Raw genomic sequence first — 19,378 nt, forward strand, 5'->3', positions numbered from 1 at the left:
TACCTCGGGCTTAGCTTTCCCTCAGTGTGTGTGTGTGTGTGTGTGTGTGTGTGTGTGTGTGTGTGTGTGTGTGTGTGTGTGTGTGTGTGTGTGTGTGTGTGTGTGTGTGTGTAGGAACTATTCACAGCCGTCCTCCCCCACTAGAAGCTGCTCTGGCTGATAAGGGATCGGGGGGAGATCCATCCATCCATCCATCCATCCAGCCTCTCCCCCCGGGCTAGGCCGGCCCCTCTGTGCGGGCCAGGCGCTCTATAGTTCGGCCAGTGGGCTCAGGCCAGCCGGCGTCGCTCCCTGGAAATCAATCAAGGCGGATGAGCGTGAGAACAAGCTTGAGGGTCGGGCTGCTGGCTTGACGAGGGCCGCCTGGGGAATAGAAATGAGAATAGAAACGAGATGGGTGGAGAGTCACTAAACACTAAAAACTAATTAAGCACGAAGCTCGATCTTCACTTTAGTGATTTTTCACTGTAATTGTCAGCTGCTAATGTCTCTCAGAGTGGAAACCTTGACCCAGGTTTAACATTTATTGACCCCACTGACTGAAACCCATTTATGCCAGCAGGAAAAACAGTTATTGAAATGTTTGGAATGACTAAAATAAAAATGCTGATGTTGAGCCAAAATAATGAAAAACTAAATTATGGTGTTTTTTTTTTTTTTATCCCATAAGGTTGATTTGCTATTTCATAATGTTGACCTGAAAAGCAAAAAAAAATATTGACTTATTTCCTAATTATGATTTAGTTTCTCATTATTTTGACTTACTGTAGACAAAAAATGTTGAGTCTTATTTTTACTTTTACTTATTATTTCAATAGAATATACAGTATATTTTTATTATCCTGTCTAACTTTGTATGCATTTTTTCTTTACCTTGCAGATGTGAAATTTCATAGTAAGATGATATTTCACATACTGGAATTGGCAAACTATTTCATGGCACTCCTCCTCTGTCTCAAATATGTAATGAAACACAAATGTTCTGTTGCAGTAACCGCTACACTATCTTCCATTTATTTCTGTAAACAGACTTGTCTACTCTACACTCAAGTGAGGAAAATGTGTGTCTGTTTTTTGCATCAGGCACTTAGTAGCTGTAATGCTTTGAAATGCTGAAAATCCATGACCCCAAGAGACTGGATAGATGTGAGGTGAATAAGTTGTATCAAAGGAATGAAAACTATACTACAATATTTTTTATAAGTTTAAAAGATAAATTATTGCTTCGATTATGATTAGTAGTTGATAAGTCATTCTCTTTTTATTGTGCCACTTCAGATTTGGTATTTAATAAATGTTTGACACATCATTTGTGCCATGCTGTGCAAGATAAATGTTTAATTCCTGTGATGCAACCAGCAGCTACACGCAGTACAGTATACTCTTTTATTTTCAGGATTGGAAGTAGTACGTATATTCACCGTTAAATTGATGCAGATCATACAGTAATATAAGCAGAAAAAAATCGAATTACATCATAGGAAAAAAGACTGGGCTGGGACATTAAAGTCTGCCATGAGGTTAAAATAATGGAACATGATATTAGGAGAAGTTGTCAAATGTAAAGAGGGACAGGATATACAGCAGGTGGCTTTGTCACTAAAAGCAGGGTAAATGTTCTCAGCCAATCTCCTGTAAAAAAAAATATAGATCCACAGACAATCTGAAGAAGCTGTTTGCAGGAGGACTGTGTGTGTGTGTGTGTGTGTGTGTGTGCGTGTGTGTGTGTGTGTCTGTCTGTCTGTCTTTAGTTTGCATCGCATCAGAGGGCAGTGAGGTGGATAATCCTCCAGACTGCTGAAAATGACTCTATTGATCTGTGCTTCTCAGTCACAAGCTTTTAAGTACTGCAGTATTATACAGCTGAGCTGTCTGCCTGTCTGTTTGGGTTTACATGGAGTTTACATCTTAACTGACTGGACTGATGGGAACTCTATTTGTACATGATCGGGGATGAGTGTGTGTGTGTGGAGCCAAATGTCTGATAGAAGAGAATTAAAGGATATAAAATGAAGATATTTCACTTGTTCTGATCCAGTTAAGAGGCTAATTACTTGTCTTTCTCACCACAATGCCAATGACTAAAACAAACTCAATAACATATAAAAACAGGTCCAAATAGGTTTAAACATAAATATTATATGAACAAAACCCAGATTAAGCAATGTCATGATGATTTACACTGGGAGTCTGGATTAAAGAATCTCATTTAGACTGAAGGCATTTATTCATCCATAAAATTACTCTTAAAGTAAACATTTGATCAGATAAATCAAGCAACATCTCACACTAACAGAGGAGACTGACAGAATCATACAGAATCATACAGACACCCAGTAATCAGTAATCTTGTTGCTGTAATGAATTTAAACAATCTATGGAAATTTCCCTTTCAACTGCAGCAAAGAAATCGACCATTTTCGTTGGCTTGTTAATCAAATCAGCCCTTAAGTGATGAGAAATAAACACCCAAATCCCTCATGAGTCCTGGTTGATTAATTGGTCCTACAGTTCAGTATCACACTGAGAGTTAGGGAGCCCTGAGGTAAATCAATTCAGTACATACACTCTGCTACAGTATGTCATATACAGTGGTCATCTGTCGCCATCTAGTGGATTCAAGTGGCAGAGGTTCCCAGGATCCACAATTGGAGCCCTGAATCATTCTCTGGGAGCTGCTCTGTTGGCTTGTCAGACCAAACAGTCCAGTGTGAGAGACTGTGTTTCAGCTGGATGACTCAGATTAAAATTCCCATGTTCCCACCCTGCTCAAGTGTGTTTGTGTAAGAGAATAAATCCCTTAAATCCCAACCAGCTCCAAGGCTGCTCCTGCATGACTGAGCCTGACCTCAGACCTCCCTGTGGAGGGGGCCAGTTGAGAGGTTGAGAGAACTTTCCTACAGAGAGCAATGGAGAAATTTTTTTATAATAAATGTAACCTGATTTGTATTTGAACAGTGTGTTTGACTGACAGAACTCGTACGCCCCCTGCTGACCAACATCAGCTGCTGATGGCAGCCTGGAGTCTGACCCACCCTGGTGACGCTGTCATTTTATTGTCTCTGACAGTGTGGCCTGTTGTCTGAGTGGCCTGGTTGGTTGTCTGTGCAACCAGTGAGAATCCCAGTTCATCAAATCAGATGAGATCAGCTTTCCTCTGGTGAAACACTGAGATCCAGGAGGAAAAGAAAGACCTGACCTGGTTGATTGTTGTCCACTAGCACTGAATGACAGGAAACTGGAGCTGTGAATATCTGCAGGATCATCAAAATTTGCACAATCTGTTTAGAAACTTTTTCAACAAAGTGCTGTGAGATATAACATCAGCTTTAGTAAAGGGAAGTCTGCTCTGCTGACTGTATACACCCCCACGGTCATTCAAGCACACTCAGCAAAACTCAGGAACATAAACAAATGAGTAAACGGCAAAGTAATAGGAACAGCAGTAACTTAGAGATAAATATAAAATACAATGATTGCAAACAGTTGCTGAAGCAATCTGTACCCAATATTTCTGAAAAAAGGTGGATAAATTAGCATTAGCACAGCATTTCCTGCTGTGACAAGTCAAAATGGCCTACAGGCCCCTCTCAGTGTTAAATCATGTTATATTATAATATTGTCTTAGTATTAGTGGTCAATTAAAGTGTTGGCAACATGTTCATGTCGTAGCTGGTGGAGGTGACGATCATTTCAACTACTTTATATAGTGTTTGGTAGTTTAATCTTTACCAACATCATATTTTATAAGCCAATAACATTTTTTGTATGTAAAACCTGAATGTGCAAAGTAACTATCACTGCCAAAAAAGTAAAAGTACAATATTTATCTCTGAAATGTACAATGGTGGAAGAAGTATTCACATCCTTTACTTGAGTAAAAATAGCAATACCGCACTGAAAATACTCACCTACAAGTTAACATCCATTTTTACTTAAGTACAGAAGTATTATCAGCAAAATGCATTCACAGGATCAAAAATAAAAGTACTCATTATGTAGCAGAGTGACACCTGTCAGAGTTACTTTATGATGTATTATTAATGAGTGTTATTATTGTTATTATTGAGGCATAGTAGTGAGTTGAGGTGGAGCTAATTAAAACCACTTTGTACACTGTTGGGTAGTTTCATCTATAACAATACAACATATTTTAAGGACTCATCTTCTGTTTTGTATGTAGTAACTAGTAACTATCACTGTCAAATAAAAGTAGTAGAGTAAAAAGTACAACATTTCCCTCTGAAATGTAGATAAGTAAAGTATAAAGTAGGATCAAATGGAACTACTCAAGTACAAATACTTTTGTAAATGTCTAACCTTAACAAATATTCCAAATCTATGAATGTGATCTTAAGACATGCATCAGCAGGTTAATATTTACTGTGATGTGCATGTTTCTTCCACGTCATCTCTGACTAGAAGGGAATTTTTTAGTTCTTAATAGTTAAGCGTCATTTTGAATCCCTTCTGTTTCAAATAAGGACGTCTATCGAGGGATTGGACAGAAACAACAACAATCATTTACGGCACATGATTGTAAAATCCTCCAGAAAATACAGTGGAAAGTCTGATAGGTAAGAAGTGACTCTGCAGTCCCGCACAGGAAGCAGGAAATGAAGAAAAGGGAAGCAGGTACTGGAACAGGTGAAAACCAGTGAATCCCTATGGGGTGCCAGAGTTCATGTTGAGCTTTGATGTCTTTGTCATACTTTCAGTCTTCACAGTCACAAGTTAAGAACGTGATCTGATGAGTCTTTGTTCACTTTGACCCTTTACCTTATTGTATTTTACTCTGTGTGTGTGTGTGTGTGTGTTAGTGTGAGTGGCTGATTCAGTGATTCGTGGTGAGTCATTGTGTGCTGTACGTGTCTGCTCATGTCCAGACTGCTCAGGGATTCCCACCAACTCACACACTCAAACATGCAAAGATACTGTACATGCGAGCGTGCAGGTGTGCATACAACCACGCATTTCTGTAACAACGGTGATCCCTCTAGAGGATACTCAATAGAAATAGTTTGCATGGTGAAGCTTTTTGCCTATTCGGGCTCAGTTATACAGCAAAACCTTCATTTTTTTGAAATTTAAATTCATTTTGGTTGAACATTTCTATCTCAAATGTATCATATCTTTAAAAACATATTAGTTATATGCATGAAACTATTTATGCCCAGTGTAAAGAGCTGAGTGGACTGAGGTAACCTTAGTGCTGAGTTGGTTGTGCTTTATGAAGTCACATGAAATCCACATTGAGTTAAACTCAAACAGGCAATTCTGGATGCCAGGAGCTGGCAGTGTTCTCCCGCTATGGCTCTCTGTTATTTCACCACCAACACTCCTCTTTGTATGTTTTCTCTTGCGTGATCACAGTGCGTTGTCAATATTTTTACTGTAACTGCTAGAAACAGAGGTGAGTGATTAAGCTGCCAAGAATAACAACTCTTTACTCTTAGTCTATAGTAGCTAAAAGAAATTCCAGTGTTAAAACAGCCATCACTTAACACACACACCACACACAATACAAATCACAAAAAAAAACAATCATGCATACAAATACTTTACATGTCTCATATGATAAATTCTGAATCATTCATTCTAAAAACTCTTGAGTGTACAGATCTTGTTAAGCGTTAATAACAAAGACTAATCAGACACTTGATAACTCTGTCTCAGTTTACTTCCCCAGGTAATCTGCACATGATAATGACTCATGTTACGTTTTGAGCAGCTCAGGAAAGTACTGATTGCACGCAAAAATCCACGATCTTTCCTCGCTTTTGCAACTGTATTCAACTTCCCTCCATGTCTTCTGCTTAGGTGTTTAGATATTTTTTCAATGTGCTGTCATTTTGTTCATGTACTGTCTCAGTATGACGTGTTTCAGACAGTTAATGCAACGATGCCCCTGACTTCCAGTCAGCCGGGCTGCACTGGCTTCGCTTGACTGATTTCGGGTCAAAATGATTCAGTTCTGCTGACTTCAATCATATTCATTTGAACATTTATACTAAAAAAATTGGGCTACTGTTTCCCGTCAGTGTCCAACACTGTTAATGCACTCAGACTGATTTCTCCTCAGGACCTGTGCACTATCAAAGCTGTTTCTCTGTATTGTGCATAACCCAGAGTAGTAAAAAGTAGAAACAGAATGACTAATTATAATTCACAAATGGAAAGATGAGTTAGGTAAGCTGATGTAGAGATTTAACAATCTTTCTTTCCTAATATAGTTGAAATATTAAGTTTCCTTCATCTGAACACACAAAGCTCTGTGCAAGTGTGTGTGTGTGTGTAACTTCTTTGTTTTCCTTTCTCTCAGCCATAGTGAAGCTCCTTTTCTTTCAGCCTGATGTGTGCATTCCTTTGCTCCATTCATCTGCCTTATTATGGTTCAAACAGAGGTCTTGTTTTCAGTGCGCTGCAAAGCTGATTGTAATCGGCAGTCTAGATACATAATATGTATTTAAAATGAACTGTGGGGGTGTGAATGTGGCTTGTATGGTTTGTCTGCCTCACTACAATCTTTCCAGTCTATCTTCAGATATTGATGTACAGAAGCAGAATGCAATGTGCAATGAAAAACTGCAATTGTTGCAGAGTGAATTATACTTAATTCAACATTGTATAACTTAGTAAATGCTCTCTAAAGAATGCACATTGCTCTGCACAGCACAGACACAGCGTTCAGGATGAAATACAATGTGTTTGCACGCACGTGTGTGCATTTTCCTGACTGATATCTTTAATAGTTGCTAACGTGACAGTAAAAATGTGCTGAGAGCAAGGCCCGAGCTTCCCAGTCTAACTGGTCACACTGACTGAACAATGGGAGGTAAAACAAGTCTGGAGTTTCCCCCAGGCCTCCAGAACATCACGTTCAACTTGATGTTTGTTTTTAAAGGGATAGGTCACAGCCTCGTGAAGTCTTGCGGCCTTATCGAGAACTTGGAGTGCTGCCATTTTATCTGCAAAGGAATTGAATGAGTGATTTAATACTTGGCTATTAGAGGCACGGTGTCAGAGTCAGTGGCAGTTCAATTCACGTGTCTGTGGAAATCATTTGCAGGATGTTTAGCCGTCATTGAATACATTTTCACAACTCCTGACTTCTATTCCTGCAAGAAACTCATGTTTTTTCCCTTTGTATTAATAATTACGAACATACATAATCAATTAGTCTATGTATGAAGCATAAAGCATGAAATCTGTCAGTGTTATAACAAAAAGTGAAATATACCTTTAAGAACAAACACTTAAACTTGACCATGTGGTCAAGATCTGCAGGTTTTAGGGAAACTCCACTGCGGGCCTGCTGGCTCGCTCTTGGTGTACATCATATCATTTTCACAGCATGATAAACAAACCGAGATCACATCTCAGTCGCACTTGAAGTTTTGGAGGAAACTCCTGCGCACACTGAAGCCCCCCTCCTGCAGGTCTGCGCACCCACTCCAATGCTGCTGAGCAACATTTCCTTTTGTTCAAGTCGTTCAGCAGACAGATGCTACTGAAGGTGCAGTTTTAAGGACTTTCCATGCGTCTCCTCCCTCTCTCATGTCAAAACAGAAACTCTTTCATGGGACACAAGTGCAGCCACACTCAGTTTTCTACTGAGGGGAAAATATTAAATATATATGTTTGTGCTTCAGGGTTATTCTGACTTCCTTGGCTGTAGTGCTTCCCCTTCTTGAGGCTTTTTTCTTCTCTTTTTTTTCAGACTATTGGCCAGTGTGACTTCAGAGTGCTAAAATACTACACAGTTTGCATGAGATATAATGTTTTTGAAGTAACTACTGATTGCAAGTTTGAGATGTGGCATTGAGAAAAGATGCATGTTTGTTTTTGAAATGTGCTTTTTTTGTTTTGAAGAACTATTTATGTACAGACGGAAATACTTGTATAAAAAAATGTATAATTGTAGCAGATGCAGAGTCAGTTTGCTCTTTTGGTGACAGTCTGAGGAGTGTGTTTATATGTGTCTCAATAGAAATCCCCTCTTGGAGCCAGCAATCTGTGTTATTCTAAGTGACAGTTTTCTGGAAATCCCCCACCTAGTTGTAAGCTCCGCCCCACTGACTGCAGCCACACAGAGGGCATTTACAGCCTGCTGCACAACTCCGCTAGGATACAACCAAACGCACCTCGTACCGAACAACTAGGACCAGCATGGACCTCCACCGGACCAGTATATTAAACCAAATGGATTACAGCCGGGATTCGAAAGAAGGGAAGCCGGCCCAGTCGACGGAGGAGCGGCTGGACAGCGGCTTGGACTCGCTGAAGGAGGAGGAGTACCAGGCTGTGGCGGCCGAGATCCGTCGGCTTCAGGTGGACTGTGAGCCGCCGCCGCAGCACCAACAAGCCGCCACGGCAGTCGGAGAGCACGAATGGAAAACACAGATCACAGAGGACGGAGACACGTAAGTTTAACCAGAAATAAGGCCACAGCAGCGTATAAGGGGACATATATGAACTAGTTTTCGGAGGCTTTAGCTAGCTGAGTTAGGCCCAGCTCCTGGAGGTAACATGATCCCTTTCCTGCTGGGAATGTCTTCCTCTCGCTTGTCATTATAACAACGCGCAGGCCTAACTCACTCTGGGCTGGGGGCTTCACTCTCATGCAGTAGGGGCTTATAAAAGCACGCAGCTGCAGTGTTAACAATACACAGAACTGGTGTCCGGTTTAATAATGGGTCTAGCTGTGGTCAGACACGGCGGAATTGGACGTAAACAAAAGGCTATTATCAGGAGGGAATCTACTCTGGCCGCGGGTCACACTGGGAAAGTCCCAGGCGCGCCGCCAAGGAATCCGACCGACGCGCGCTCCCGCGGAGCGAGAAGTAGAAAAAGTACCTCAAAATACTGCAAAGCACGTCTGTCAGTGTTGAGGCCGAAACCAGGTTCTGAGATGGGTGTCTGCGGCCTGCTGCTGACATACTGAGGCCCCCTGGGGTCACCTGAGGAAAAAACAAAAAGTCCATGTGTAAATGTGTACTCTGGGTTTAGAAATCTGTGCGCACGGATTATAATCCCTAACCTCGGATTACTAATTATTTTGAATAGTTCCATATATGATCTGAGCATACTTGCAACATATAAGAGCAACATCAACACATGAGAGCATATTTGGATAAAATATATGCAATAATAACAATATCAATGAAACTTGCACATATGACTTTGTACTTTTTTAACATGTGTGATACATATATGAAACTGTTCCAATTTTGAACATGGGCATATATGGCTCTCCAACATGCCATATATGTAAATGCACATGTATTAGGTTGGGCTAATTTGATTAAATTTGCATTTAATTATCATTATTGTTTCAGAGTTTTTATCATTTTAAACAGTAACGTAGTTAGTAATTTGAGTGCACAGATTATAAAGAGTAGAGATTTACACTATCAGTTTTTTTTCTCAGATGACCCCTGGGGGCTCCATACTGATAGAAAAGCAGGGGGAATAACATCAAGAGGGGCTCAAAATGTTATTTGTATTATAACACAGTTCTTCCACCGAGTAATATAGTTCTAGCTCAATAGCATATTTAAACTCACACATCAATTATGTGCTATTGGGTCAAAGATAAACAGTTAATCAGAAGTAAAGACTGGAAATGGAATGACTGGAATGAAACCTGTGACAGTGATTTCACTAGAGGAGCAGTGTGGTGTTCAAGAAATACTTGGGGAGGTCATTATTTATTAATTCTACTGTAATTGCAGTCTTAGAAAAACCTTCCCGAAGTTATGTTGACTTTATAAAACTGTTAGATTGATTTGAGTGAAGGGTTATAAAATCTTCTCACATGGGATTCTTTGAACTGAATGTAATCTAATCTGGTCTGTTAAGGGGCCTGATATGGAAAATTTATGAACTGTTGTGTTGTAAGAATCCAAAAGGAGCGTTGCACTGATAGCTGTATCAGGTGTCACTGTCCATAGACAACAATATTTTATGACATGAAAGAAAACATAATCTATGTATTAGCCATAATGTGGATATTTTAAGTCTGTATTTCAAATGTTTCACTGGTTTCCTTGTAGACATTTTTCCATTTGGTGTCTAGATTTGATTGTGTTGTGTATCTAATGTATGTTAACATCTCATCTATCTTCTCCTTCTGTCTTTGTAGGCTTCTCCACCTGGCCATCATCCACGAGGCCAAGGACTTTACCAGAAAAATGATAGACATGTCCAAGAACACAGACTTCCTCAACGCACAGAATGACCAGAGACAGGTATGTGAGATGTTTCTGTATCTAGCCTTCCCCTTTTACCACACTGTACCACTAATAAACCCTAATACACAGGATGTCCGCCATCTTACACAGAATAATAATGAGTTTACCGGTCTTCTCCTCATTCGTCCCACTCTAGACTCCTCTCCATTTAGCAGTTATAACAAACCAGGCGGATATGTGTCAGCGCCTCCTGGCAGGCGGTTGCGACCCCACGCTGGTGGACGACAACGGTGACACGGCCCTTCACATCGCCTGTCACCACGGTAACCTGCCCTGCTTCAGCGTCATCACACAGAACTGTCAGCTAGAGCATCTACACAGCGTGATGGCGGCCTACAACTATCATGGTAAGACTGTAGGACTTTTCTCACTTTGGACATAGTGAGATTTTACTGTTAATGTCTCGTAAACGCTCCAGTCAGCAACGTTAAAATGATACTTGTTTGTATGTTTTGGAACAAAAATGTCTTGAGTTTAGCAGCGGTTAGCTAAATGGTAGTTTTTGAACATTATTAGCATATTACAGTAACTTCTGCAGCGGTGGTGGTGATTTCCATTCTGTGGTGGACCACCCCTGCTGCATGGAGACAGATGAGACGCTGACCAGTCTCTTACAGTCTTATAACTACTATTTAAAAGGTAGAATAGTGGGCATGAAAAGAGTCATTTCTGCTGCCTGTTATCCCTGAACACTATGGTTAGGAGGAAGGAAATATTTAAGTGAGCAAGGGGAATGCCAGTGCCTTTCTTTCTTAACATCACATCCTGACTAAAACCCATCTATTACATGGTACATAATGTTAGTTGCTAAGGATGCAGATAGAAAGGTGGAATGTTCTGGTTTCAGACTCCTGTGTAGACATTTTTTAGTTTATTTGCAGTTCATTTCTCTGGACTAATGTGGACAAATTGAACCAATTAGGAAATTATCTTATGATGATCTGTTTCCCAAAGAGCCTGCAGTCATTTTTACTAACATGTGACCTGCCTTGGGATGCTGGACTCTTTTTTTTTTTTTTTTGTTAGACAATCACTTTGACAAATTGACATGTGCTGCTCTGGTGTCAGTTGTTCAGCTGTTTCTCTGATGTTTTGTGCAGGTCAGAACTGCCTCCACTTGGCTTCAGTTTATGGTTTCCTCTCGCTGGTGGAGAACCTGGTGGATCTAGGAGCTGATATTAACGCAAAGGTATACAACAGACTCATGATGTATTATATTTTTGAGACATTCTGAAACACAGCCTTCTTGTTGTCTTTACTCTTTGCCTCCCTGTGCTGATAAAATCTCTTCTCCCTGTTCTCTAGGAGCAGCGTAACGGTCGCAGTGCGCTGCACCTGGCTGTGGACCAGCAGAACCTCTCACTGGTCCAACTGCTGCTGAAGAAAGGAGCAGACCCCAACCAGCTTACATCCGGAGGCCACAGTCCCTTCCACCTCACCTACGGTCGCGACAATGGCAATATCAGAATGGAGCTGTTCTCGCTGACTGATCCCGGCCTGAGGGAGCTGCCCGAAAGCGAATCAGAAGACAGCGAGGAGGAGGAGGACAAGGAGAGTGATGAGGAGGTACGTGTTGAAAACATCCAGGAAATCTATGAAACCTAAAAAAAAAAAACGAGTTTCCTGCTCAGTGTGTAACCATGTTTCTGTTCTCCGTGTATCCGCAGGTGGGTTATGACGACATCCAGTGGAACGGGCATTAGCAGGAAGCAAGAGAGAGGAAGTCGCAGAGGCAGGAGGCTGTGATGAAGACAGAGAAGGACAACAGAAACGGCCTCGGCACGTCTACCACTTCCTGCAGTGACGTCACGTGAGCCCGATAGCGCGTCAAGAGACGACGTAGAGCGGGCGTGACCGCTGACAAGACAGATGGACAGCTTAGAGAAGAACCGGCAGCTGCAAAAATGCAAATCAAACAGAGACTGATGGCCGAATTGAAAGAGTTAGACCGCTCCAGGCTGCAGGAGAGAAGACAAACGATGAGATGTGAACACATGACGCATTATGATGGGATGGGATTGCTTGTATGATAAAAAGGAATCGCTTGTATTCTGTGGACGCTGCAAATCATTCTCACAAAAAAAAAAAACATCCATCCACACACATGTACCTGCAACAGCTCTGTTGTATGATATTGTAAATGCTGTGTATACAAAGATGTATTTTTTATGGAAGCTGTGAATGTGTACAGTTGAGCAAGTTGTATATGTCAGACAGCAAACAGTCCAGCACACTCCAGTTAAATTAAAACACTCATATTTAACAGTAAAAACCTCCTGTGTGAATATATTTGTGATTTGAGACGGTTGACTTATGGGGGAAACAGATGGTGTGCAATTGGAAAATGGTTTTGGTCGATGTTGTCACACGTGTCCATTAGACACACAGTAATCTTGGTGATATTACAATAAAAAAAGATCACTCAAAATCCAGCGTATAATCGACAGCGCCTGACAATATTACAAGCCTGCAGTAACACAGGAAATTACTTCAATTATGTGGCCTTTTGCTGCCGTCAGTTCGTCTGTGCTTGTATAAGTGCTGCCATCAAGGCGTGACAGCTGAGTTTCGGTTGTGAGCAGCCACCTTTTCTTTTCATATAACGCATTGTCATGAAGGAAAGGACTGATAACTCGACACATCGTTTGCATTGAATGAGGAAGTGGCGGCCAATTGAACCTGCGACCTGAGTTCCTCCTGCTGGGCATGTGTGTATAAAGAGATAAGAAGCCTAGGGAAATTTTATGCGTTTGTGTAATGAGGCTCGGTCATCTAAATCAGGAAGTTTTTGGGAGGGTGGGGCTATGAGGGAAGCGGCAGGAAATTCCCAGGAACAAGAAACACTCAGCTGTTCGCGACATTCCTGCTTCTCATCCGCCAAAGAGGGGAATCTCCACTGAATAACAGGATGCTTCAAGTCAAGCCCAGGGAGATGGGGAGGAAGGGAGTTTTACTTAATAAATTCTCAATAAATTCCCAACGTCTGTGTTAAACACAATTTTACGCAATTTTTCTATGAGTGTATTGCAGAGTTTTGCTCTAAATTCATAAGGTCACTGTGTTGGATTCATATTGAAAGTTACGATGGAGACATCCCACTTGAAAACATCTGGAAATACATGTGCAATTTGTGCCTCCTACTTTCAGTTTGCTCATGTCACACTCCCTGTCCATGATGGACTATCTTGAGGAAATGAATATTAAAACAGCTACTGTTTGCCTTCCTGGTATGAAGTAGTTTGGGGTAAACAGATGCAGTGGCTCATACAGTCAGTATGAGCCACTGTAACACCAGCAGTGCAGCTAGAGTGACATTTCAGCCTTTGAATCATACTCACATCACACCAGGCTTATCTCACCTTACATACTTCTAAATATAGAAATAAGATAGTAAATAATTATAATTTATATTGACAACATTCCATATAATTATTACAGTAAACTGTTTTTTAGCAACATTTTAATGTGGTCTTACAGTAATTAAAATGTGAAATTAAACGTTCGTACTCCCACCACAGAAACTATTAATCTGACAAATAATCTAAGCCACTTTCAGATATGCATCTTGTTTCGTAAATGTGACGGAAATTTCACGTCGCCTGAGTCTCTTTTACATAAACAATGACACTAATAACTCAGACCCATTAACATATCTGTATTACTTCCTACACAAGCGCTACCAGCACATATATGAGTTGAATGCTGTCAGATTACCGTAAAGGCAGCGACATATGCTGAGAAAAGGAAGCGGGGAAACTTCAGAGTTCAATAAAAACATGTTTAATAGAAGTGCAGTACTGTACAGCAAATGGCAGCAGACAGAAGGATCAAAACACAGTAGGGACTCTGTAATGAAGAGATTGGTGGTTTCTCATTGACATTGACCTGAGTAGACTTAAACAGGGGTGTGACAATGAGGACTGTCGCAATGGGAGAAATCCCACTGCTGTTCCCTGGTTTATCACACAGTACATCAGAGCATAAACAACCTGACATTAGCGGTTGCTATGAAAAAAAAGAGAAGAGGGGAGAGTTTGAAGCAGATGAATAAAATGAGAAATACAAGTTGTGGTAGCCCTGAGTAAAGATGGTGAGGAAGCACTGTTTAAATACAGTGACTCAAGATGCTACTGGACCACTGAGAGAGTAAGGGGTATTAAGAGGTATTGAGTGCTGTAGCTGTAGTGTTACCACACCTCCGTCTTCCACTTTGCTCATGTCGCACTCATCAACTGAAGTCATTTGGGATAAGCTGCAGCCTGAGAGGGCACATCATGACCACGCAGCCAGATGTCAGACTGATGTGTCATATAATGGACTGATCTGAACGTCGAGCGTGTTTCTAGGCTCTGCGACATGTCGAGGATGTCTCAATGTGATTAGAAGGAATATACAGGAGGGGGCCGACATGTGGATAATGTGTCCAGTCAGGTTCTTGCTATGACCAGGGAGGATGGAGGAGGGGAAGGGAACACAGACAGTACAGCTGGGTAACATATTCTATCCAGCTGGTACAAAATGACCATATTGTTCATCTTTTCCTTTGTGTTTTATACGTCATCTTTGTCTTCCTTCTAGATGAGACTTTTGAGTGCGGGAGGTGGGGCTCTGTGGCGTTACTGTTCATCATCCACTTATGACAGCAGCAACATGGCTGCCAACTTTCCTCACTCTCGCTCAGACAAAGCCACCAGGTGGACATCGATCTCAGACTCTGACAGAATCCTGGAAAACAAATAACACAAGTTCATATTTTTTTGTTCTGCCAGATTTCAAAGGCCATACACAGACACAGACACAGACACACACACACACACAAACACAAACACAGACATGTTAACACACCCTTTAGTTACCCTGTAACTACTTACTTTGATCTAAACCCCAAGGTTTTAGTTAGATTTTAGGGGACTTCCATTACAAAACGGGTTTCTTTTTCTCATTGTTAACAACTGATGCATTTTTGAGCGTGCCAACAGATTAGCATGTTTTAGTGCTTTAACGTTTTATTTTTTCCTCAGCACAAAGAGGCAACACTTCAAAGGCAGGAACAATCTGTTCTGTTCAGAGCTGCATGGTTTGTTGAATGCCAAAGACTCATTTGCTTCTTATTTTGTGAAATATATTTATGAAGTTTGGCCTGTGTCTTTTTCAGCAGCACCCTGCTTCACTTTGACTCTGTCAAACCCATTTAATAGACCAGTGGAACCAGTCTTCTGCCTGTGGCCAGGATAAGATTTTTACTTGAGGCCATTAAGATAGTTTCTCTCCCTCCAGCTCAGGAAAATACTCACTTGAATGTTGGTTCTTGCGAAGTGATAACTCCCACCTCCAGCTCTGAGGGCTTGAAGTCGATAGACAGAACAGTTGACAGACATGAGATAGCCGTCTGTGTTGAAAGAGAGGGAGAGGTTTGAAGAAGCATGACAGGAAGGAGAGCAAAATAAGTTAAACATTACATCTGTGAAATAGATGCACTTGAAGACATCAAGGAGCTCACAGTGTCAGATAACCAAGAAAGAAGAAGCATAATGTATAAATACATGAGGGATGCTTGAATTTGTTAAAGGAGTTACAAGTAATACATGAGCGAATGAAAGCCTATGCTTATCAGTGAGCAGCACATCAGTGTGTATATGTGTGTGTGTGCAGTTGTATGTGCTCATGGCTGAACACATTTGACCGCAAACACAAAGTTTTTAAGAAAAACTTGCTGCAAAATGTAGATTTGACTTCTAATTCTTTAGGGGAATGAGGATATAATTTAAAACATTTCTGGAAAATATGAACCAATAGATCATTTGAAATAAACACTTAAAATGTGCAATATGTAAGAATCAGAAAGTCCCTCTCATTAATGACACCGGTGGCTGTTAAGTGAGCTGCAGCAGCATCCTGTTGTGTGTGCTCGCACTCAGTCAGCGCGAGCGAGCAGTGGTGCTTACATTAGCCAGTTAAAACCACAATATCACAATATATTTCACATGCTTTGCAGTAATGTTAGCTTATCTGTCCAATAGGAAGAAAGCCAGCTCGGAGTCGGATGTTAACGGTTTCCATTTCTAAGCTAACGTTAGCTAGTGTTGCACTCTGTTGGTGCTGTAGGGGGCCTCGGGAGTGCACATAAACGTCACATCCTTTGGATTTTCCTGGCAAAACCACCCCCGAGTCCTTTACATAGAAATCCACAGGCTGTTGCAGGCAACCAAGAAAGCTGGAGGTCTCATTTTATTATTTCTTCACATTCTGTTGATAATTTTAGTTTATTTCTGAATGTTTTACACGAAAATTCTTACATATCGCACCTTTTCATCTAATCAGTATTAGGATTCTTACCGTTTCCCCTACATAACAAAGAAAACATTGATTCTTTTCATTCTTTCCTTTTCTAAAGGTTTGGTTCATCCAGAAAACCATCAAGTAATGTAGTGATATTCCAGGACAGTGACACAGTTGTAAAGCTCCCTGAATGCCCCGTCTAGAAAATACCAACAAAATTCCATGAAATCTCATTACCAGTGGGAATCCTGCAATGAAACAATGTAATGCAACTTGACTGACATACCTCAGCAGGGTTGTTTTAGGACAAAATTCCAGTGTGGCATTATGAATCAGATTATACCAGGCTTCTATAATAAGCACAGGAAGCTTGGCAACACTCTGGTAGTTTTCTGTAAGTACACAACGCGCATGTGTCCTGCACCTCTATAGTCTGGTTGTAGCTCCAGTCCAGTTTCTTCTTGACTTTCTTCTCCAGGAAGCTGGTGGCCTCAGTCTGTTTGACTCCAGCTGCTGTGGCCTTAAAGCCACAATAGTAGCCGGCTGGATCACACTTATACAGCTGCAGACCCAGCTCGTCATCCACTCCGACCAACATCATACCTACAGGTAGAAAGCAAGGCAGAGGAACATAAGGGATGGTCAACTATGAGTTGTGAAATACCAGACATAGCAGATAGCAGACATCATGTCCTGCTATTCAATATCAATACGATTTGACTCTCATTTGTGCCCTTGAAATTGTTAATGCATTGCAGAGGTAAGAAAAAAACCCTGTGAAACACATTTATACAATCATGCGCCAAAAAACCTTCAAAGAAACATGATGTGCAGATTCCATTGTAGGTTTTACAAACTTAAAATAAAAAACCTTAATATAATTCATGTATACAGAAACACACATGGGCACCAGACCAATCCTTTACTTACAGCATCCTAGCGGCCTCATCTCAGCGTTCTGCGTGTAGACTTGGGAGATGTCAGCCATGCGTTTGCACAACATGTCCAGGGGGATTTCATAGCCGTACTTATACTTCCAGTTAGATGCTTCATACCGCGCCCTCTGCACCTGAGACCTGCTGTCAGCTGGAAGGAGGAAGAGAGAGGAAAATGTTATTCACACAAATGAATGAATTAACATAACACCATCAGGTTGCCTAAAAATGAATCCATGAGATGACAGGTGTACTGTCACAGCCACACAAGTCATATCACTTTCAATGAATGCTATAAAAAGGTAGATCCTGGGGGTTTGGCCTGTAACATTAAAAATGTACTTGAGTGCCACCACAACTTTCTTTCTACATGATGCATTTGCAACTCATAACAGCTCATGTCTTATCCCTCAATACATATATTTCTTAAACATTTATAATGAAGGATGCATTTGCAGCTTCTAATAGAACGTGAACATGACAATATGGCGACATGACTTTCTTGCCTGATGCATGTTTGATAATTACTGTTGAAGGAAGCTTTTAATATCGTTTGATCCCTTATTGGCTCATTTTTTCGGGTAACAACCATCAGCTGGACAATAAATTGCTTACCAGTCATTCCGGTCATAACACAGCCAATGTTCTCTGTGATTCTGAACATATGTGTGACTGTCAAGGCATCCAACAGCTTGTCCTGAGAAAAAGCACAAGAGAAGGACATTGCTAACAGTGCACACATACTCCCCACACTCCACCAGTGATGTAACAACCATAATGACAGCTGGGGAATCTGATCACATGCTTAGTGAAGACACAGACAACACAAACTTCTGTGTGTTAGTAATATGTCCATTTATACTGACGGGGACTTTCTTCTGTGTGACGACCACAGCACAGTCCTTCCCTCTGACTGCTACAGAGGTCAGTCCTCCCTGGTTGATGGCTTTGAAGGCATACTCTGAGGACACATATACAAGAACACAAGAACAGACTGCTCATCTACTGAAACTGTATTTCTCCACTGGGGCAAACATTTTTCACAAGCAACCAAGTTGTATTTGTGTTATTGTACAGTCACATATGAACAGTGGTTTCAAAGTTATTGTATTAGTCTGACGCTAACATTTAATACAGCTAAGTTATAATGACTTGTATAAGACTGCGAGAAATAGTCTGTATTGTGCTTAAAGTCGATAAGTATCTGGTTGCTATGTCTAGATAACATTATGAAAACATTAGCATTGTTAGCTTTTGTCCTCCTTTGGATAGACGGTTATCTCTGTACAGGAGGTTAATATGTTTAATTCATCATCCACAAAACTCAACTTAGTTTCTTTACACTGTTAATATTAATGTTATATTAACAGTTTTACTATAAATACAAACAAATTAAGATAGATAGCAAGTGCAACTAGCGTCTGGTTAGCAAATATTTTAGCTACAATATAATAAAATGGCTGTTTTCTGTATTTAGCGTTAGCATTACTGAGTCAAAATGAATAACTACAGTTATTATTTCTTTCTTGCTAACTTAGCTACATAACACTGAACGATGAATGGTGGCTAGCTAGCATAGTATGACAGAGCAGGTTGAGTTTTCTTCTGTTTCTTCTGTTCTGTTTTTTTTTTTTCACCACTTACCGACTTGGTAGAGTCTTCCCTCCGGGGAGAAGATGGTGATGTGACGGTCAAACCCGGCACTGGAGCCCCGGGACATGACGGCTGGAGATAGCTGAGGTACACCGGTGTAGACTGATGCTGAAACTGAAGTGATGAAGTGAGCCAAAACATGGCAAACATCTACACCGGATGTGCTCTGTCCCGATGAAAGCTTCAGTATCCGGGTCACAGCGTTGTAGCTCACACATGCCTTCACCATGGATCTATTATACGAGCTTATTCTTGTTT

The 19,378-nt window shown here is 40.9% G+C and overlaps 2 protein-coding genes across 2 annotated transcripts; one reads left to right on the forward strand and one right to left on the reverse strand.

Annotated features, from left to right (window-relative positions):
• Nucleotides 1–8,074: 8,074 nt before the first annotated feature.
• nfkbiab (nuclear factor of kappa light polypeptide gene enhancer in B-cells inhibitor, alpha b) lies at nt 8,075–12,112 on the forward strand. The gene is made up of 6 exons (XM_042389426.1): nt 8,075–8,423; nt 10,145–10,250; nt 10,390–10,600; nt 11,354–11,442; nt 11,559–11,819; nt 11,921–12,112. The coding sequence occupies exons 1-6, from the start codon at nt 8,170–8,172 to the stop codon at nt 11,954–11,956; spliced, it is 957 nt and encodes a 318-aa protein (XP_042245360.1). The 5' UTR covers nt 8,075–8,169; the 3' UTR covers nt 11,957–12,112.
• A 1,905-nt stretch (nt 12,113–14,017) lies between these two features.
• psma6a (proteasome 20S subunit alpha 6a) lies at nt 14,018–19,364 on the reverse strand. Its single transcript, XM_042389453.1, has 7 exons — nt 19,112–19,364; nt 18,334–18,428; nt 18,083–18,164; nt 17,463–17,618; nt 16,957–17,135; nt 15,548–15,642; nt 14,018–14,978 (listed from the first exon to the last, which is right to left on the reverse strand). The coding sequence occupies exons 1-7, from the start codon at nt 19,347–19,349 to the stop codon at nt 14,921–14,923; spliced, it is 903 nt and encodes a 300-aa protein (XP_042245387.1). The 5' UTR covers nt 19,350–19,364; the 3' UTR covers nt 14,018–14,920.
• Between the last annotated feature and the right edge of the window lie 14 nt (nt 19,365–19,378).

This window comes from Thunnus maccoyii, chromosome 16, assembly GCF_910596095.1.
Source record: "Thunnus maccoyii chromosome 16, fThuMac1.1, whole genome shotgun sequence".
Taxonomy (NCBI): domain Eukaryota; kingdom Metazoa; phylum Chordata; class Actinopteri; order Scombriformes; family Scombridae; genus Thunnus; species Thunnus maccoyii.